General features: G+C 42.0%; 1 protein-coding gene across 2 annotated transcripts in view; it reads right to left on the bottom strand.

Annotated features, from left to right (window-relative positions):
- The window catches only part of RBM27 (RNA binding motif protein 27), a 2,498,992-nt gene that overhangs the window by 1,068,384 nt on the left and 1,408,525 nt on the right, over nucleotides 1-22,083 (bottom strand). For both annotated transcript variants that reach the window (XM_044064021.1, XM_044064022.1), the window contains one exon: nucleotides 10,261-10,335. In XM_044064021.1, coding sequence (XP_043919956.1) covers nucleotides 10,261-10,335 — 75 coding nt within the window. The remainder of the gene's footprint in view (nucleotides 1-10,260; nucleotides 10,336-22,083) is intronic.

Below are 22,083 nucleotides of genomic sequence, written 5' to 3' on the forward strand. Positions count from 1 at the left end.
TGTCCGTGGCTGGAAAGGACCAATTTTTGGAAGGCCAATTTCTACTGAAACGTGGGGGTTGTACCTGTAGAAAACCTTTCACTGTTTGCATTGATTTCGCCTTTTCCTCCATTTTCCTTAATACCTCCTCAGCATTTGCACCAAATAATACATCCTTTTGTAGAGGGGCATCTAGTAATTTAGCTTTGACATGATCTGGTAAGGTTTGTTCCTTGAGCCAGGCATGTCTACGTATGACTGATCCTGTAACAGCAGCTCTACATGAGGCCTCTAGAGCATCAAAACCACATTGTAAGGTATGTTTACCCACTTGTTCTGCACTATGCATCAAATCCTGCAACTCCTTCAAGTCTGGTTGTTCAGGTTGTGACATTTTACTTCTCAATTGTGATAACAAAAACTGTTGGTACTTTAGCATATGGAACTGACAGTTTAATGCCCTCATGGTTAAGGTGGCCGAGGCATATACCTTTTTTCCCCACCTTTCTAAGGATCTGGAATCTCTCTCAGAAGGTAATGGATTTTTAGCAGTGGAGGCCCTAATTCCCTTGGGGCCCTGTGAGATAGTTTCTGGGTCAGCAGCATGGCTTTTATATAGAAATTGGTGTGAGTCAGGAACCCTGTAGTACCCGTCAGGCTTAACTGGAGCTGGAGGTAGAGAATCCGGGTTAAGGCAGGCCTCCGAGTACACATCATCTAGTATGTCCAAGACAGGAGGTATAGCTAGAGGCCTGTGCTGAGGCAGCAAGAGAAATTCCCTAAGCCTTTTCTTGGAATCTAAATAATCTTGGCCTTCCCAGTGGAAGTGTTCCCTTAAGGTATGCAAAGTTTCCCCAAATGAGTAATCCTCTGGGGGGGATACAGAGGGAATGGACTCCTCTGTATCAGAGTCTTCAAAAGGGGAGTAAGAATGTTCCTGTTCATCAGAGTGCTCTGATATAATGGAGCCCTGATCAGAGGAGGGGGATTCTTCCTCCACTCTGAGCCTTTTGTCTGGGGGGGGGGGGGTTGAGAACCCCTGATAAGAGTAATTAGATCCTAAGCCATCTTAAGCATCTGTTTTTTAGGCATGGGGCCTGGAGATGGGCCCTGTGTAGCTTGTCTCTTAGAATGCATGGCTGCTTTAGACTTAGTGAAAGCCTTGATGGAAAAGGAAGAGGAAGGTCTGAAGACACCTTGAGAGGAGGTAGACCTGTCCACATTTTGAGATTCACCGCCAAAAGTGGCTTCGGTATCTGTCGTCGGGGTGTGGGCCGTGGAGCCTGCGACCTCGGGCACAGGAGACACCGCCAATGTAGTGTCGTCGGTAGTCAGCGGCTGCGTAGGCGCCTCGCTGAGAACTGGACCACGTGTAGTCGGCTTTGGCGTGGTGACGGTAGGGGCCGCGGACCTCATGTGTCGGTCCTTATCTTTGCGTTTTTTAGACAAAACTGGAGTCGGAGTATCCGACGACATAATATAGTTAAATTTTTTGCCAAAATAATGCTGGGCGAACTCCGCCCGACGCTTAATGGTGCGTTTGTTGAATGTAGCACAAAAACGACAGACCGAGACGTCGTGGTCTGGGCCTGAACAAGGAATACAGAGGGAATGGAAATCCTTATGCGGTATTTGCTTCCCACATGAAATACAATTATTAACTTTGTCTGACATCGGTCTGAGGCAAGAAAAGTTTCCCCAACAGGGTACTTAGCTTTCAAGACGACTTTGGTTGCAAAATTTTCGTAATTTCAGGAGCTGGCCGACCGGCACTTGCGAACTGCTTCTGCTTCGGGCACCACGCGGCAAGAAAGACTGAAGAAAATGGCGTCGGCTGGTTCTTTTATACCCCTGGCGCACTGATGTCAGGGAAGAAGCGACGACAACCGACGCCGGACCTAGACTTTGGAATTCGGCTGACCGAGGACCCGCCTGACGGCAGGAGAACCCATCTGTTATGACTGCAGCTGTATGCACGATGAACATCATCTTCTGTAAATCAAGGTCTGAGCCAAACACAGATGAGGCTGATTAGACACAGAAAAGGAGCAGTCCTTTCACAGAATGTAAAGAAAATAACAGTGATCCTCCCAAATCCCATTATATGTCAATGGCATGGGAATTTAAAGTTATTTCCTTATGTCTGGCATGCGTCATACAAAGTATTATGGGAAAGTGAAAGGGTTGAGGCAGAACAAGATCACATTGATACATAGTACAGTTTCATAGTATAGTACTAGGCTATCTGCCCTGGGATATTTGTAAGCCTAGCCATAGTGATGTGGCTTTTGCCACCCCATGAAATGGTACAAAAATGTACAGAATAAATCTAGAATACTGTGCCTCTGTCTAGTAGTGACACAATGAAGGTCCCCTTATATAATAGAATTAGTTTACTGTGCCCCTGTCTAGCAGTGACACAGATGTGACCCCTGGGGTAAACTTACGATCTCCCATCCACTCTCTTGAAGAGAGTCAGTGAGGGGCTCTGCCTAATACGAACTGGGATCCTGTTCCAAAGCATGGGAAGCCTCTGGGTTATGAATCTATCCCTCCAGCATGTCCTATTCATACTTGCGCTGAGGTTTAAGTCTTTAGCTCTCGTGGTCCTGATGGATTTGGATTTTTTGAGGTGGAGCATGTCCATCAGATCCTGATTGGACATGGCCTTGTACGTCAGGCAGAGATCACCTCTGAGCATGCGGTATGCTACTGAATAGAGCTGAAGTTTCTTTAGTCTGGCAGAATAAGACATATGTTGGAGACCCTTGATCCTTTTGGTGAGGTACTTTTGTGGTCTCTCCAGCTGTTGCAAATGCCGGGTGAGGTACATACCAAATGGGGCATTGTACTCAATCATGGGTCTGATGAGGGAGGAATATAGGGGTACAATGACATCCTTGGATCTAGATGTGAATCCCTTCATGATGAGGTGTGCAAGGTAGAATGTTTTTCTAACCACTTTGGCAACGTGGGTGTCAAATGAGAGGTCGCTGTCTACTTGGGTCCCTAGGTCTCTGATTACTTTTTCCGTACTCAGTGGGTTTCTGTCTATGTGATAATTTGTGGGTACTTTGTTTTTTCCAAAAGGGATGACTATACATTTTTTGGCATTTAGTTTAAGGCCGTGACTTCGGCACCAGTTGTCCGTTTCAGTGAGGCCTTTTTGTAGGATGTTTGTGTCTGCTGGTGTATCGATTATGGCGCCTAGTTTGCAGTCATCTGCGAACTTTGTCAGCCACAGCCCTCCCATGTTTGCTTTAACATCTGAGAAATAAATGCCGAACAAGAGGGGTCCCAGGACAGATCCCTGTGGGACACCACTTGTGACTGGCTTTGAGTCTGACATTGCTCCAGCGATTTTAACTTTATGGGTTCTGTCCTTTAGCCAGTTTGCAACCCATCTAGTGACATAAGGGTTTACCTTTAAGCTGTTTAGCTTATCTATGATGCCTGAGTGGGGTATTGTGTCAAAGGCTTTAGCCAAGTCCAGGTATGCTGTATGGACTGCTTTGCCCTCATCAATGGCTCTAGTGACTGTTTCAAAAAAGTCAACCAGGTTTAAAAGGCAGGATCTGCCCTTTACAAAGCCAAACTGGGTGGGGTCAAGTGTCTGTAGGTCCCCTATGTCTCTGTTTATGAGTTCCATAATGATTCTTTCCATAGCTTTGCAGACCAGGCTAGTTAAGCTTATGGGGCGGTAGTTTCCAGGGTCTGTAGAGGCACCCCCCTTGTGGAGTGGGACCACTGTTGCTGCACGCCAGTGTTCAGGTACATATCCCAAAGTAAGGCTAAGGTTCAATAGCATTTTTATGTGTGGGTTTAGCTCCTCTTGGAGTTCATGTAACACGCACCAGGGATACCGCCAGGTCCCATTGATGCTGTGTTTTTTGCTTTGTTTAGGGCGGTTCTCACTTGGACATCTGAGATGACAGGGAGATTACATTCAGCTGGGATAAGTATTTCTTCTTTTGGGGGTAAAGGAGGGGAGAAATTTGCACTGAACCTGTCAGCCAGAATGTTGGCAATATCTGTGGGTTCAGTGTATTTTTTGTTGTTGTGAACCAACTCTGAGCATATCTGAGGGTTTCCCAGGTTTCTAACATAGCTGAAGAAGGCTTTGTGGTTATCTTTAGTGTCCTTAGCGATTTTTCTCTCAAAGTTGGCCTTGGATGTTTTTATGAGAGAACGTAGTTTTCTGCTAATGTTGATCAGAGATGTCTTCCCTTCATGGGATTTCGCTCTGACGTGCAGTAGCTTCCGTCTTTTGTTATACAATTTGTTTATGGCTGAGGTCCACCAGACAGGACGCTTACATCTGGTGGAGAGGGACTTGGATTTGTTTGGGATTGCATGATCCATGCATTCTTGGAGATGTCCATAGAAAGCATTTGTGAAGGATTCGGCATTGTGGGATGTGGTATCCACTGGCACAGTGGGCTTAAAGGATACCATCTCAGTCTTAAGAAGAGTGAAGTCTGCTTTTGAGAAGTTTTTCACTGTGGTCTTTTGTGCTGGGGGTGGAGGTGGTATATGTATATCCAGGGTGATTAGTTTGTGGTCAGATCTCACTAGTGAGGGGTATACTTCCGGTGTGGAGCATTTTGTCCCCATGTTTGTGATGATCAGATCTAGTATATTATTCTTCCCTAGTGGGAGAGGTGACTAGTTGTTCCAGTGCATTTGAATTTATGAATTCCAGGAACCTTTGGGCTAGGATATTAGGGCTAGAATAATGTACCCAATCTATGTTTGGGTAGTTGAAGTCTCCTAGTATGATGGTATTTTGTGATACATTCATATCCTCCAATGTCTTCAGGAAGGCTGAGTGGGGTTCTTGATATTGGGAGGGTGGTCTGTAACATGCTACTAGTTGTATAGCAGTTTTGCCTATGGTTAGTTGCACCTGTATGGTCTCTACTGGTAGCCATGTTTTGGAAAACAGGCTAAAATTATAAATACAGCTAAACGATTTGATTTTGAGGTACTAAAATAGGGTAAGAATGAAAGATAGAGTGAAAAAAAATTTTTGTTTTAGTTCTAGGGTGGAGTTTTCCTTTAAGCAAAATGAAAGAAACATGTCTGTGTTATTTGGTCACATTCAGCGGGTGAATAAATGTATAATTAACAATTTAATGTTTACTGTTGAAGAGGAGAAAAAGAAATATTTTGACTTGAGGGTGAAGGTCGACAGGAAATGTAAAAATATTTTTTAAAGGAAACAGCGGGAGTTAGATGGGGATATGGTTGACTATAAAGACCATCGAAGTTATACCAGACCCAAGACGTATAATAACCACTGGAATATACGGACGGACCATAATGAAGTATATGGTTTAAGCAATGAATATTATGATAGGTACAAACCAACAAGGGATGTTTTAAATGCTTCTAACCAACCCTCTAGCCTAAACGACCCTTTAGAATACCCTCTCCACCGGAAGTCCATGAGGTTAAAAAACAAGCAACCTATCCAGTACGGATACGTCTGATAGAGGGAGAGGGATACCAGGACAGACCCCAGGAAGGAAAGCAGGAGGGAGAAGAGGGACGACAGATTTTAAGTGAGTAACGTAGGCACCAATGCCATTGTTAATCATGGCTTTACCTTTAGTTTTAACGATTATACCATTTTTAATTATAGTAGTATGAGTGTTACTGAAACCCATTTTAAATTACTCTCAAAAGGTTTTAATGTTGTTATGTATAAATGTTACTGAAGCCCATTTTAAATTATTTTCAAAATGTTTGAATTTAATCCGAGTAGAAAATGTGACATCAGCAGGATTATTTTGGATATTAAGTTATTTTTGAGGGAAAAAAATCTTGAATTATTGTTTGAAGGGCACAATAGTAATGGGAAAAGCAATAATGACCTTAAAAGGAAAAGTACTCCCCCCCCACCCCTTTCAACCCCAGTTGAAGAATTTTGAACTTTTGATAGAAAATGAGCTTAGCGGAATGATTCAGAAGAATAAGGTTAAATCAAATCTAACTAAAGATAAGAGGGATTTACTGTACAAAATTAGGAAAAATAAATTCCTAAATCCTTCTATGTGGCACACCTCATCACTAAAGGCTTTTCATCCAGAAAAAAGGAGGTCATTGTCTCACTGTACTCATCCCTCATTAGACTCATTATAGAATACAACGTCCCATTTGGTATGTACCTCTCAAGACATCTGCAACAACTGGAAAGGCCGCAGAAATACCTCACTAAAAGAATCACAAGCCTAATGCAGATGCCATATGCTGACCATCTAAAAAAACTCCACCTATAAGCTTGTCGCATATCGTCTACTCAGAGGTGATCTCTGCTTAACACACAAGGCCATGTCAAACCCAGAGCTTTTGGACATGCTACACTAAATGAAATCCCAATCATTAAAAGACACATGCTCCGGGGATCTAAACCTTGTCATCAGAATGAACAAAACATGCTGGAGGGATAGGTTCCTGACCTACAGACTCCACAGACTCTGGAATAGAATGCCCATACATGTCAAGCAGAGCGCCTCCTTGGCCCTCTTCAAAAGGAACCTTGAGGATTGGACAGGAGATGGGAAATTCACCCCGGGGATCACATCAGTCACCCTGCTAGACAGAGGTCCAGGGAAGTAAATACTGTGGGAAGAAACAGCCAGGGAATTGTTATGGCTAGGCTTGTATAGGCCCTAGGGCTGATAGCCTAGTACCAACCTATGAACCTAAATTCCTGAGGGTTATGAAGGTAGACAAAAGGGGAGGTACGGTGTTTATGGACAGTGTTATTTATTTAACATTTGTTGACCAGGAAAGTCTGACTAGGTTCCACAGATCCTGTTTTCAGCGGAGGCCCGGGGAGATATGCTCCAGAAGCATGTCTTTAGAATGTGGGAGGAAACCGGAGTACCCGGAGGAAACCCACGCGAACGCAGGGAGAACATGCAAACTCCACACAAAAGGCACCCCAGCTGAGAATCGAACCGGAGAACCTCTTGCTGTGAGGTGACAGCATTAACCACTGCACCACTGCGCCGCCCGAGATGACAGATATTTTATATGATTCAAATAAATACTCTACAGTTTCAAAAATGAGATTAATACTGCCTACTGAAAAATGTATTTGATTTTAAATGACTTTTTCTTAGAAGGTTTACACGATTTAGAGATGTACACTTATTTATACTATGACAAACCTAGGGTTCCCTCTATTGTTGGTATCCCCAAGTTGCATAAAAAAATTAGACCCACCTTTGAGGGCTACTGTTTCGGTTGAAGGGTCCATCACTGCCCCTTTTGGCTAAATATATAAATTTGAAGCTCAAAAATTATCAAGCTTTGATACTAAAAGACTCATGGGATTTTTTAAGGAGTATTAAGAAGGAAGAGTATAATGAGACAGGTATTTTCATTACTACTGATGCTATCGACTTATTCACTTGTACTCCTCATGAGCAAGGGTTACAATTTTTGAAAAAGCCCAAACTTCATATGGCAGCCTCACACAAAATTAATTTCGTACTCATTTGGAATGATAGAACTAGTCTTAAAAAAATAACTTTATATATACATAGATATATATAGATATATATACACACACACACACACACACACACACACACACACACACACACACACACAGAGGAAGAATTGTTCCAGCAAACGAGTGGGGTTGGCCATAGGGGCTACTTGAGCTCCGGCTTATGTCAATATGGTTTTATCTCTCTGGGAGGAAAAAGTGATTTTAAATTCTAAATATAAGGATTGTTGGAATTTGTACAGTTCCTTGATGACATTTGTTGCTTTTGAGTGGACAAAGGAGAAATTCATGGAGTTCCTTACATATATTTCCAATTCTATGAATATTTTAAAATTATTTATTTATTTTTATTTAAGTTTGATGACCGGGGAAGTCCACTGGGCCATAAAGAGCCCATTTTCAGTGGAGGCCTGGGGAGAAATGCTCCAACAAATTATAAAAGTTACATATTAATTAGTACAGAACAATTTAAAACAATTACAGAAGTATAATACATTATGTATAAGCTCTTAGTGAGTTAACTAGCCCTTTTACAGGTTAAGTAAAACTGAACATTTGCAGAAAAGAGATTTGTCAAATAAGCTCTTTGGAAATAAACATTTAAACAAGCAAATTTACATATATGTATATGTAATATAACATAATATATTGAAATATAATATAATATAGTATTACATATAATGTAATAATCAATATTTATATACCACATTGGTTATAACAAAGTAAACTATTTAGATGTCATGGTTTGGAAGGAGAATGGGAATTTTATGTCCAAGATTTTTAGAAAGGAGACCTTTTCACACTTCTATTTGTATTTTACCAGTGCCCATCGTTTTCATCAGAACAAAAGTACAGTTAAGGGGCATTTTGTCAGGGCTAGTCGTATGACTTCTGATGATCAAGACTTATTGGTGGAATGTGATTTGTTATGTTATATGTTTGGAGAGAGGCTACCCTGGCAATTTAATAGAGGACATTCAGGAAGAGGTTGTTTGGATTTGGTCACTAATAGGGGTCTTAGCATGTCAGACAAACAGAAAGCCGATGAAAGTTTCAAGAGGGCCTTTATCATTGATTTTAATGGGGATGCTCAAGTGATTATGAACACCATTCAGAATGAATGGGTAAAGATTGCTAGGTTTTCAGACTTGATAGATATTTTTGATAAACCTTTTAAATGTATTTTTAGGAAAGGTCGTAGTATAAAAGATTTGGTCAAACACAATTTAATGGGTACTACAAAGAACAAAAGGACGAAGGTGGGTACATACAAATGTGGGTTTTGTCCACAGAGACCATTTACTATGGATTCTAATGCTATATACGTTGAAAGCAGGGATAGATCTATTCAGGCCAAATCTTATTATTCTTGGGATACTAGTGGTTTAGTATATATTGCATTATGCAGGGTATGTAACGCTTTCTACGTAGGCAAGACAGAAAGGAAACTTAGGAGATGTATATATGAACAAATTTATTATATTAACATTAAAAATCTTAAGAAAGCTTTGTTCAAACACACCCTTTTATGTCAGAAAGCTACATTTTTGTTCTTTTGTGTTAGAGGCGGTTCCTGTTGATGTCAAGGAGGTGCATGGGAAACAAAAATTGAGTATAAGGTCTACTGGCAAATTATTTTGAGAGGCTAATAGACCACCTGGAATGAATGAAGCTGTTTCCCTAACCCTGGTATTGAAATTCAGGCCAGTAAGGTTGTAACATTACTTATTTAACAAAAAAAATTTATAAATTTAATTGAGTTAATCATTTTGGTTTTATTCATTTTGCTATTTAGTTGTTTGTCTTACTGGCTTTTCCAGGTTAGGGGTAACCACTGCGGAACTCCGATCCGCTAATGATTGGCAGTCAATTTTTTTTTATGGTGCCGAGTTGCAAGCCCGATGCCCAACCTTCAGTGAAGGCACCCCCATTCACACTTCTTTGGAGGCCACTCGACTGTGGGGAGGACATGCAGACTCCACACAGAAGGCACTCCAGCCGAGAATCAAACAGGAGAACCTCTTGCTGTGAGGTAACAACGCTACCGCTGTACTACCGCACTGGGTTTTAATATAGCAAGTTGTTGTAGTTTATTATTTAACCACAAGATGGTGCCGTTAATGTTATATTTTAATGCATGATTATTTTTTTTTTAATATTTTGGCTTATACATATAATTATACATATTTTTTACATACTGCACTTGTTTTTATCATGCTTATTTAAGCATTTGTTTTTTACATTGTTAAAATGTTGAACCCTTTGCTATCATGTTTTAGGGTAATTTTATTTTATTTTGTTTTACACTTTAAAGTTAATGGATTGCAGATTATTTACGTAAACTGATTAATCTTCAAGTGGTTGGGGGGGTGTATATAAAGGGACTGGTTTTACTGTGATTGCGCATCTGATGAAGTCTTAATTATTTGACGAACAGGTTAAGCATCAATGTGTGTTTTCTAACGTGTTTATGGACTTTGGATTTTAAATAAAGTGTGTGCCTTTTGGAACCTGGTTTGTCTGGATGTCCTTGCAAGTGCCTTCTTGTTTGTTTTTTGGTTATTTCATTTGGGCACTGAGGTTCCTCGGATTTCTGCTTCTAGACAAATGAACTAAAATAAACAGAGGAAAAAAAAGAAGCTTATGACTGCAACAAAAAAATAAAAATAAAAAAGCAATCAAAGCAGATTAAAAAATGTTTTAACAGATTTCCTTAAAAGTACAGACATAATTATTAACCAAAGTTGCATAATCCTTACCTTCTGACATTCAATTTGTTTTTCTAACATTTCTTGCCTTTTTTTCCTCATATCCTGCTGGAGTTTTAGTGTCTCCTAAAAACATGAAAAGTAGAGAGTAGTTTTAATTATAGCTGACTATACTTACAGCACAACTGCAGCATCAGTAAATCAAAATAGGTTACTGGGCTGGCTTTTACTATTCTGTTGCACTTTGGGAAGATAAGCCTTCAAATGTATTAATACAGTATGGAGTAGCTGAGCTCTGTTACATCAGTGATAACTATCCAAGGTAAGTCACCACATACTAAACTGAAACATTCTGAAAAATGCTTAAAAATATGGTAATATTTAATAAAGTAATGAGAAAAGGAATCATTAGTAAAACAATGATAATGCAATGTACTGCCTTGCAAAACTAATATGAAACAGACACAATAACAGTCACTCACCTAGCTGATCAATGAGACAGCCCTCAGCAGTGGAAGATAATGTATAATATCCTTCCTGAGTGCCACTCATGACAGCATGTCAATACATGATTTTGTTTTGCCATAATGACAGATGTGGAAGAATGGATTTACCTTCCATAATTACAAGACTAAGGCTGGCACCCATTAAAACTGCTCGGCAGGTAAAACTGTCCCTGGCTGCCAAAATCCTCCCATAATGCACAACAGTGTCTAGCCTCTCCAGATCTGAGGTCAGATGTGCAAGTGTGCCCCAATGAGGTCAGCCTTGCCAAAGCTGGAGGAAGGTGGAAAGTTACTCTTCAAAATCTACAGAAATTATACATATATCAACTTACACCTCTGAAAGGTACCGCCGCAAATGAAGCACACTGTCCCAGACAAACACTATAGGGTGGTATCTCTTTTATAGAAACATAATCATTATCAAGGTGTCTCCAAAGGAGGATCAAAACCTACACATCACATCCAGCTTGTAGCACTTTGCACAGGTGATGAGATCAGACCAGGTAAGCAATCTACAAATATCAAGAGATTTGTTCATGGAAAATTTGTGGAAGTAGCTAAACTGTAGCAGAATTGGCCCTCATTGCTGGAAGAACAACAGACTTACCCCCCTTAGAATAACAAAACTGAACACAGAGTGCCATGTGGCCAGATAACTTTGGAAATCTTTTAGTTGGCCTTTGTTTTTGAAAACAAAAATAGATAAATGGCTGTTAATCTTTTTGAACAAATTTTGTTTTGTCACTGCAGAATACACACCCCATGATTAAAACAAATTGGAAAGAATAAGTCTGATGCACTGGCAAAGTTTATCATCAGTAGCCACTTTTATCATAAATGAAGAATTGGGCTGGAGAGTGATCTTATCTCTGTCACATCCCCAATATGGAGACACAACCTACAAGGTGTTCATCTTTGAAATTCTCCTGGTGGAAGTAATAGCCAACAAAAAAAAAATATTCCAAGAAAGGTATTTCAGGTCTGCAAAACCTCGAGTTTCAAAAGGAAGCAATGTCAACTTTTCTAACAAAAGGTTAAAGTCCCAATGAGGCATCAAATTCTGTACGGGGGTCCAATTAAAACTGCACCTTTTAAGAAGGCTTTGCAAACTTTTAACAGAGGCAAAGAGAATGACTGAACACCTTGGTCAAAACTGGAGACTGCAGAAGTCTACCAAGATGGCTAAATTTGATCAACAGGGATATTGTAACACCTCCAGTGTGAAAACTACAGTTGTGAAAAATGCCACTATACAATCACACTGGATAAAATTCAGTTAATGACTTGTAATTATACTGCCTAAATCCCAACAAAGAAAAAAAAATGTAGACAGTAATAGATAATAGAAGATCGACTAGAAAAAGAGAAAACTAGCTGGGAAGAAAAAAGTAGCTCACAATTCAGATTTGGTACAGGAGATCATTAATTTAGAGGAAGACATAAATCAAAAGCACTCAGAGAGGCTTAAAAGAGAAACACTGAATGAATATCTTCAATCAAAAAAGTCTGGAAAATTGAAGAAACTAACTAGCTTTTCAGATGACACTGCAAAAATCAAAGGCTGAAATGAAGAAAAGGCTGAATGAACAAGAGACTTTTCAAGAAGAGCAGTTTCAAAAAATAGTAGAGTTAGAAGACAGCAGAGGGCAAAGAACATTTGAGATTTCCTGTAATACTAGAGAAATTAAAAAGAAAAGACTGTATTCATTTTATGAAAGTATAAATAAGTAGTGGCACTGGTCCTCCACAACAGGATTCGTTAATAGAAAGGGAACATTGTGTGTATTGCTCCAAACTGGACCATGTGAAAGCACCCAAGACCTGTGTTAGCAATGATGTAATCATAACAGAATAATGACCTGCTCTTGACGAAAATTGTGGAGGAAAGGCAAAATAGTAGAATCTGGAGATGACAGAGTGCTTGTAGAAACTGATTATTCACTGCACTCCAAGCAGAAGGGAAGCATGTTTATCCCAGAAATTAGAGAATGTCAAGAGGTAGATGTGAGATTCAAGCTGCTGTACTCGTGTCTTCAGAATATTTTTTTTTAAAGGATCACAGACATTTTTGGATACAAAACAGGAAATAACATTTATCCAACAAACAGCAAGCCAGTAAGAAGGGGACTCAGCTTCTCACTTCTCTGAAAATGACAAAGCCCATACAGAGACTTTGCTACTGAAATATTTTCCATTGTTTCAAACAAAAATACTTGAGCAAAAAAAAAAAGAAAAAAACGCAGGAGTTGAGCAGAAGAATCAGGAGTACTTTGGATTTGAACCAAAGACAGGTGTTTTGGAATGGTGATGGCCAGAAAGAAGACCAGCAACACTGTGAAATTGGAGAATAAGACGGTGAATGCACAGTATCTACCCTATTAGACACATGATTAGACATGAGAAATGTGACTCTGCAAGTGGCTGAGGAAGATTGGAATTTAACTGTGTTAAACTAGTGGGTGAAATGTAAAGTATATACCCCCCACTTTAAATCATTCATGTTTAGAAGGTCACTGAAGAAGTAATTAAGTATTTTTTCTTATTCATATTTGTATAAACATTTTAAGATATAAATTACATGTTATACTGTAAACAGTTATGTAGAGAGTGTAATAAGGGGTATTTTAAATGTGAAATGGGAGAATATTATCAGTAACTGCTGTATATATTAAAGATATTAAAGCAAGTAAGTAGCTGTGGAAGAGTGATAGAGGCTTGACAGAAAAGTACAGTTGTGCACCTACCATAAATGTAGATGTTTGAGTGTATTCACTTGTTGCAGTCATTACTCTTGGGTTATCCTGCTGGCAGGCTACCCACAGTTGGCCTGAATTCCAAAGTCTTGGTCCAGCGTCGGTTGCTGTTGCCTCTTCCCGGACGTCAGTGCACCAGGGGTATAAAAGATGCAGCAGACGCCATTTTCTTCAGTTTTTCTTGCCCCAGATGTCAGGTGCCCCCAAAAGGGTATGCCAAATAGATTATGCCAAAAAACATGCATGCACTAAGGTAAACATTTCCTTCATCTACAAGCAAATACACCACATAGGTTGTATAGAATAGAGAAGTACAGATAAGATCCAGCAAATGAAAGGGGGATGGTGGGAGGGTAACCTGGACTGCAACAGTGAATACACTCGAACATCTACATTTATGGAAGGTACACAACTGTACTATGTTCATCGTGTTTCACTGTTGCAGTCATTACTCTTGGGTTGAATCCCAAAGCTGAGGACGGGTGGCTGGGCTAAATAGGATTAGGAGAGGCTATGAGGCCCTGCAGAACTGCAGTGGCAAAGCCTGCTCTGATTTAGAGTAGAGAGGTAAGTGGTAGTGCTTTGTAAAAGTGTGCACTGAACTCCAAGTGGCAGCCTCTAAGATTGTCTTTGGTTGGTGGTACTCTGAGGAAGGCTGCTGAAGTGGCTGCTGCTCTGGTAGAATGTGGCCTAATGCCCTTAGGCACTGATTTGCCATGCTGTGAGTAGCAGAAACGAATGCAATGGCCTATCCATTTTGAAATAGTCTGTTTTGAGATGGCCTTTTCTTGTGATCCTGCAGCATATGCTACTAAAAGTTGCTCAGTCTTTCTGAAATCTTTAGTTCTGTCCAAGTAGAAGCGTAGCTGTCTGTGTAAGTCAAGAATGCAGAAGTCTCTCACCCTTGTTCTGTGGGTTTGGATAAAAGGTAGATAAGTGAATGGTTTGGTTAAGTGCCACACTGGACACCACCTTAGGCATAAATGTAGGGTTTGTCCTCAGAGAAACCCTGAATGGATGGAAAATGATAAAAGGTTCCACAGCCATGAGGGCCTGTAACTCCGAGACTCGTCTTGCAGATGTTATTGCTAGGAGCAGAGCTGTTTTCCAGGATAAGAATTTAATATCCGCTGTTGAGGCTAGCTCAAAAGGAGGCAGTGTAAATTTTTCCAAGACATAATTTAGGTCCCATGCAGGTATTGGTGCTCTTCTTGGGGGTCGTATGTTTTTGGCCCCTCTGAGGAACTGCCTTAGTAATAGATGAGAAAAAAATAGGTGGTTCCGTATTGTAATGGGCTGAAATGGCAGAGGCATGAATCTTAATTGATGAAAAGGACAGGCCTTTGTCCAGCATTTCAGTTAAATACTGTAAAATCTGAGGAATATTTGGTACAAACGTGTCAATTCCTTGTTCCTGGTTCCAAGCACAGAATCTCTTCCATTTTTCTGCATAAGAATTTCTGGTACTGGGCCTCCAAGAGAACATCCATTACAGCTTTGGTGAGTGAAGTGTTCTGAATGGCTACATTATCTGCCATGCTGCCAGATTTAAGGTACTGATGTGGCTGTGCAGGATCTGACTGTTTTGTTGGGTCAGTAAGTGAGAAGTTTGAGGTAATGTCCAGGCTAGTCCTTGAGACAAGTTCTTTAGTATTGGGTACCAGTGCTGGTGTGGCCAGTCTGGGGCAATCAGTATCATTTTTGGCTTCTCTTGTCTGACCTTTATGAGTACCTTGAGGAGGAGAGGCAGTGGGGGGGGAAGGCATATACTGTTAGGTTTTTCCAGCTGAAGGATAGGGCATCCACTTTCCATGCTTGCTTGTGGTACAATCTTGTGCAGAATTTCTGTAGTTGGCAGTTGTGAGGGGAGGCAAAATAGATCTATATCTGGGCATCCCCATTATCATGCTGAAGACTTGTGGATCCAGTTTCCACTCATGAGGATCCATGAGCTTTCTGCTTAGTTCGTCTGCCAGAGTATTTATTTTTCCTGGCAGAAATTGTGCTTGCAGGTGAACTTGATAAGTCAATGCTGTGTCCCACAAAGTCATGGCTTGTCTGCAGAGGGGGTAGGAATGTCTGCCTCCCTTCTTGTTTATGTACCACATGACTGTAGTATTGTCCATCTTTACTAGTAGTTGTCCTGGATGAAGTAGATCCTTGAAAGATGTCAGGGAATTCTGAACAGCTAGCATCTCTTTTTGATTGATATGAAGATGCATCTGGCTTGCGGGCCATGTGCCTTGAATACATTTTCCTGCCATGTGGGCCCCCCAGGCATAATCTGATGCATCTGTTGTTAGTGTCTGCCTGGCTGTGGGTAAAGTGAATGGCTGTCCCTTGTTGTGGTGACAGGCCTGTGCCCACCATCGAAACTCCTGTTGCACGCAGGGAATGAGGGTAATTAATATTTCCAGGCTGTGGCAATGTTGAGTCCAAACACTTTTTAGATACCACTGTAGTTTCCTCATATGCAGTCTGGCATATGGAATTAGCAGTATGCAGGATGCTATGAAGCCCAAAGCCTGCAGAATTTTTCTTGCAGATAACTGGGTCTTTGTTGCCAAAATTTTGAAGTAAGAAGTCAGTTGTCTTTGTTGGTCTGTCTTGAGATAAGCCATCTGGGCAGTTGTATTTAAGCTTGCACCCAGGAATATTATCTCTTGAGAGGGTACTAGTTTTGATTTCTTTTCGTTTACTGTGTACCCTAGGCAAATTAGTAATATTTTTACAAACACCAGATGCTGTAGTAGAATGTCTTGGTTCTCTGCTTGAATAAGGCAGTCGTCCAAGTAAGGATATATTTGAATTCCTCTTTGTCTGCAAAATGCAATTATTGGTGCCAGGCATTTGGTGAAGACCCTGGGCGCAGTAGATAAGCCAAAGGGCAGTGCAGAGAATTGGTAGTGCATTGAGCCAGCTATGAATCCGAGGTATCTTCTGCAAGATTGTCTGATTGGGACATGCAGGTATGCCTCTTTTAGGTCCAAAGTAACAAGCCAAGCCTTCTTGCCCAGCATGGGCAGTAGCTGCTGCAGAGTCAACATTTTGAATTTTGGAATGTCCAGAAATGTGTTTAGAATAGACAAGTCCAGTATTGGTCGCCAGGCTTTGTCATTTCTGGGCACCAGAAAAAGTTTTGAGTAAAATCCTTGTCTCTGCTCTTGTTGTGGTACTTGCTGAATGGCCCTCATGTCCACGAGGGATGAAACTTGTTTTTGTGCCTCTGCCCATTGACTGTGTGGCAGGTCTGGCATACCTTTTGCTCTTGGCAAGGTGTGAAAGTGGAACTTGTAGCCCTGAGACACTATGTTCAAGACCCATTTGTCCTGAGTAATCATGTGCCAATTTGTTGAAAAAAGTGCTAGTTTTCCCCCTAAGGGGGCTGCCAAAAGATAAGTGCTTGGTTCTGGCAGAGGAAAGTCATTGGGACTGTTTCCTGTATGGTTGTGATTTGTCCTCGCCACTTTTGGAGGTAGAAGCACCCCATTGTTTAGGCCTGTATGAGCCTTGGGGCTGGGATCTGCCTCTGGGGTGTCTGTATCTGCCTCTTTGTGGCCTGTCTGACACTGGAAAGGACCACTTCTTTGTAGGCCAGTTCCTGCTAAATCTGGGTGGCTGTACCTGTAGGAAATCCTTAACTGTCTGCATGGATTTCGCTTTATGCTCCATTTTCTTCAACACCTCTTAGGTTCATAGGTTCATACTAGGCTATCTGCCCTAGGGCATTTATAAGCCTAGCCAGAGTGTGTTTGGCTTTCGCCACCCATTTTAAATTAATTTTGCTATGCCTTTTTTTGAGGTTAGTATACTGTGCCTCTGTCTAACAGTGACACAGAAGTGATAGCCGGGGTAAACCTACGATCTCCCATCCACTCATCAAGATTCCTCTTGAAGAGAGTCAATGTGGGACTCTGCCTAACCTGGACTGGGATTTTATTCCAGAGTGAAGGGAGCCTCTGGGTTATGAATCTGTCCCTCCAGCATGTCCTATTTATTTCAGTGCTGAGGTTCAAGTCTCTCGAGCGTAGCTCGATGGGATTTGGATTTTCTGAGGTGCAGCATGTCCATTAATTCCGGGTTGGACATGGCTTTATACGTCAGGCACAGATCGCCTCTGGGCAGGCGGTATGCCACTGAGTAGAGCTGGAGTTTCTTTAACCGGGCAGCATATGGCATCTGTTTGAGCCCTGTGATCCTCTTGGTGAGGTACTTTTGGGGTCTTTCCAGTTGCTGCAGGTGTCTGGTAAGGTACATCCCAAAAGGGGCATTGTACTCAATTATGGGCCTGATGAGGGATGAGTAAAGAGGCACGGTGACCTCCCCTGATCTAGATGTGAATTCCTTCATGATTAGGTGGGCTATATAAAATGTTTTTCTAACCACTTTGGCCACGTGGTTGTCAAATGAGAGATTGCTATCAACTTGGGTCCCCAGGTCCCTAATGACTTCTTCTGTACTTAATGGATTACCACCTATGTGGTAATTTGTGCGCACTTTGTTTTTGCCAAAGGGGATGACTATACACTTTTTGGCGTTTAGCTTGAGGCCATGGCTCTGGCACCAGTTGTCTGTTTCTATGAGGCCCTTTTGGAGGATGCTTGTGTCGGCTGGAGAGTTGATTATGGCGCCCAGTTTGCAGTCATCTGCGAACTTGGTCAGCCACAGTCCTTCCGTGTTGGCCTGTACCGCCGAGAAACATATACCGAACAAGAGAGGTCCCAGGACTGAGCCTTGTGGGATGCCACTTGTAACTGGTTTGGAGTCTGACATGGCTCCAGCAATTCTAACCATGTGGGTTCTGTCCTTGAGCCAGTTTGCAACCCATCTAGTGACATAGGGGTTTATATTTAAGCTGGTGACCTTATCTATAATGCCCGAGTGGGGTATTGTATTGAAGGCTTTTGCGAGGTCCAGGTAGGCTGTGTGGACCACCTTCCCCTCGTCAATGGCCTTGGTGACTGTTTCAAAGAAATTGACCAGGTTTAAGAGGCAGGATCTGCCCTTAACAAAGCCAAACTGGGTAGGATCCAGTGTCTGTAGGTCCCCAATATCTTTATTTATGAGGTCCATGATGATCCTTTCCATAGCTTTGCAGACAAAGCTAGTCAGGCTTATGGGGCAATAGTTTCCAGGATCCGTTGAGGCACCACCTTTGTGGAGAGGGACCACTGTTGCTGTACGCCACTCTTTGGGTACATATCCTGTAGTAAGGCTAAGATTGAACAGTAGTTTTATGTTTGGGTTTAGCTCTTCTTGGAGTTCATGTAGGACACAGCCCGGGACACCATCTGGTCCCATTGATGCTGTGTTTTTTGCTTTGGAGAGGGCGGCTCTTACCTGAGCATCTGAGATGTCAGGGGGGCAGCACTCTGTTGAGATAGATATTTGCCCTTTTGGTGGGGAGGGGAGGGGGGGGGAGAAGTTTGCACTGAACCTGCCAGCTAGGATGTTGGCAATGTCTGTGGGCTCGGTGTATTTTTTGTCATTTTGGATTAATGCTGAGCATATCTGGGAATTCCCACCCAGGTTCCTAACATAACTAAAGAAAGCCTTGTGATTATCCTTAGTGTCCTGTGCAATTTTTCTCTTGAAGCTGGCCTTAGACGATTTTATAAGTGCCCGTAGTTTTTTGCTAATACTGATCAGAGATGCCTTCCCTTTTTGGGATTTTGCTCTATCATGTAGTAGCTTCCTCCTTCTATTGTATAGTTTGTTTATGGCTGGGGTCCACCAGACAGGATGTCTGCCTTTGGAGGATTGGGTCTTGGTTTTATTTGGGATTGCATGATCCATGCATTCCTGGAGGTGTTCATAGAATGCATTTATAAAGGATTCTGCGGTCTGGGCCGTATTTTCCACAGGCCCGGGGGCTTTGAAGGATTTCACCTCGGTTTTGAGGCATGTGAAATTTGCTTTAGAGAAGTTTTTCACTGTGGTTTTCTGGGCAGGGGGTGGGGTTGGGATGTGAATATCCAGTGAGATTAGTTTATGGTCTGATCTTACCAGTGAGGGATACACTTCTGGTCTGGAGCATAGTGTCCCCATGTTGGTGATGATCAGGTCCAGTATGTTTTCCCCTCTTGTGGGAGTGATAACAAGTTGTTCCATAGCATTTGAGTTTATAAATTCTAGGAACCTTTGAGCTAGGGTGTTGGAGCTAGAGTAATGCTCCCAGTCTATGTTTGGGTAGTTGAAGCCGCCCAATATAATGGTGTTTGCAGAGACCTTCATATTTTCCAGTATTCTCAGGAAGGCCGAGTGGGGTTCCTGTGTTTGGGAGGGTGGTCTGTAGCAGGCTATAAACTGGAAGGCAGTTTTACCCACAGTTAGTTGCACATGGATAGTCTCTGATGCTTCGTGCTGTGCCACCAACCTGGAGGTATGGGTATCTTTGATGAATATTGATACTCCCCCTCCTTTTGTGGTTCGGTCCAAGTTTTGGGGGCGAAAAGCATGGTATGAGGTATAACCTGGTAGTGCTGGGGTGCTCTTGGGAGCCTTGAACCAGGTTTCTGTTACTGCACAGATATCGATGTTCTCCATGCTAAGGAGAGTTTCGAAAAGTGCATCTTGAGGTTTAGACTTCTGGCGTTGAGTAGCATTACTCTTAGTTTCTTATCCCTTGTGATACATATGAAGGTGGGTTTGTCTTTTGAGCCTTACCTAAAAAAGGCACTATGGGGGTAGCAAGAGCCTTTGCCAATATCCGAAAGCCCAGGGGTGACAGGTGCAAGCCGTCCCTAGCGAAGCATCGTGGCTTGTCGAGCATGTCATCCCAGGCTGACAGGCATTGGATCCCCTTTGAATGACTCCAACACTTAAGCCAATTGTTGAAATTGAACATCTTGTCTTCATATTGTGGCATCATTCTTGGTGAGGGTAAGATGCTACTCAAGGTCAGGGTCATACCGGCCTGGGCTACATGCTCAGAGAGCTCCTCTATGTCTCTTTTCATGTAGTCCAGGGAGGTACGTCTCAGGTCATACACACCAGCATGGACAATGACTGAGTCATATTTGTACTTGCCTTGGAGTGACCTGAGTGCTTGTGTTATGTGGCGGATCCTAGCGCCCGACAGGCAGCTCACCGTGACCTTCTCCTTGTTCAGCCTGGTGAGCGGGACGTCAGTGTGCCTGACGATAGAGTCACCTATTACAAGTGTATCAGGTGTGTTGTTTAGCCTTAAGGGCTGTGGACTGTTCGGCACACTGGCTTTGTGAGCTATGTGTTGCACGTGTTTTGCTTTGGGGTAGCGGTTGCTTGGGTGTCTGCTTTGGAGGTCTCTGCTGCTTAGGAAGATTTTTATTTAGAGCCTCCGGGTATGTTTTTGTGTGTTTATGTGTTTGGTTTGTTGTCGTGGTAGGTCTATGTGAGACTGGAATTGTAGTGAGTGTGGTTTCCTTCTCCTCCTGACTGGTTACGCCAGTACTGAGTTGAGAGAGCTTAGCCTCCAGTTTGGCTATATGGTTGCATCTCTCACATGTGTTGGAATTTGTTGGGAGGAGGAGAGGGTTGTCTGTGTACATGAGGCAGTTGTAACATTGCCTCAAGATTCCCAGATTCACCAGCTGGACTGGAGAGGAGATTGACAACTGACCTTTGGACATGCTAGAATAGTATTGGGAATTCCTTTATAATTGAAAAAAGGGCCAATGGGGAACAAGGTACTCAAGGGGAGTTTGTGAGGGTGTAGTGCTTTTAATTTTTTAGAGCTGACTTATATAATTGCTTTAGTGAGCAAGTGCCAGGTAACTTAAATGCAATGTGTTACAGGTAACTTAAATGCAAAAATGACAAACAGTAACTTTCTTTCAAGTGAAACAAGGAAATAAGTACAGTAAGCAATGCAGATATAACTAGGGATCCACAGAAGTGCTAAAAGGCCGCGTTTTAGGTGGAATTAGCGTTTCAGGGAAATAAACAAACAACAAGCATACAAACAAAGCTAGATTCAGCAAGCTTGGATCTAGTCTGTGCTACAGCAAACAAGGTGTACCAATTTCAGTAAGGAACAGTTAGAATATGCAGGCACTATAAGCCTTTAACCAAAAATTCCCTGCTCAGAAGGGCAGAGTCCAGCCTCTCCTCCCACAAGAGTGCAGACCGCAATCCTTCTTAACATAAAATAACTGGCCTGAAACCCAAGTGCTTAAACCAGAACTAATACACTTTTAGAATAACAGACACTGAGCTCTCAATCAGCAGTTCCCAACTTAGAAGGACGTAAGCTACCTGTTCTGCCACTACAGTGCAGACCACAAACCTTCTTAATGTAAAACTGGTCTGAAGCCCAGGTGCTTAAACTGAAAGGCTTAGAATGAGTTACACCAAGCAGTAATAAATACAAGTGAGTACTTTTAAGATGACGCAAAAGCAAAATAAAGTAGGAAAAAACAAAAATACAGTAAAAGCAGATAATTTTTTTTTTTTTTTTGTGGAGAGAGAGAAAGGAAAGAGAGAAAGGAGTAGCAGAAACTAAGCTGATTGGCCTTCTCAAATGCTCTCCCTGTACTGGGTAGAATGAGGTAATGACACTAGACTGGGAGGAGGGTCCCAGATCAAATTTACACTAGGGGCGGGCAACTGCAAAGCCACCAACTATAAAAACACTA

The sequence above is a fragment of the Protopterus annectens genome, chromosome 2.part2 (assembly GCF_019279795.1).
Source record: "Protopterus annectens isolate FY-2018-M chromosome 2.part2, PAN1.0, whole genome shotgun sequence".
NCBI classification, from domain to species: domain Eukaryota; kingdom Metazoa; phylum Chordata; order Ceratodontiformes; family Protopteridae; genus Protopterus; species Protopterus annectens.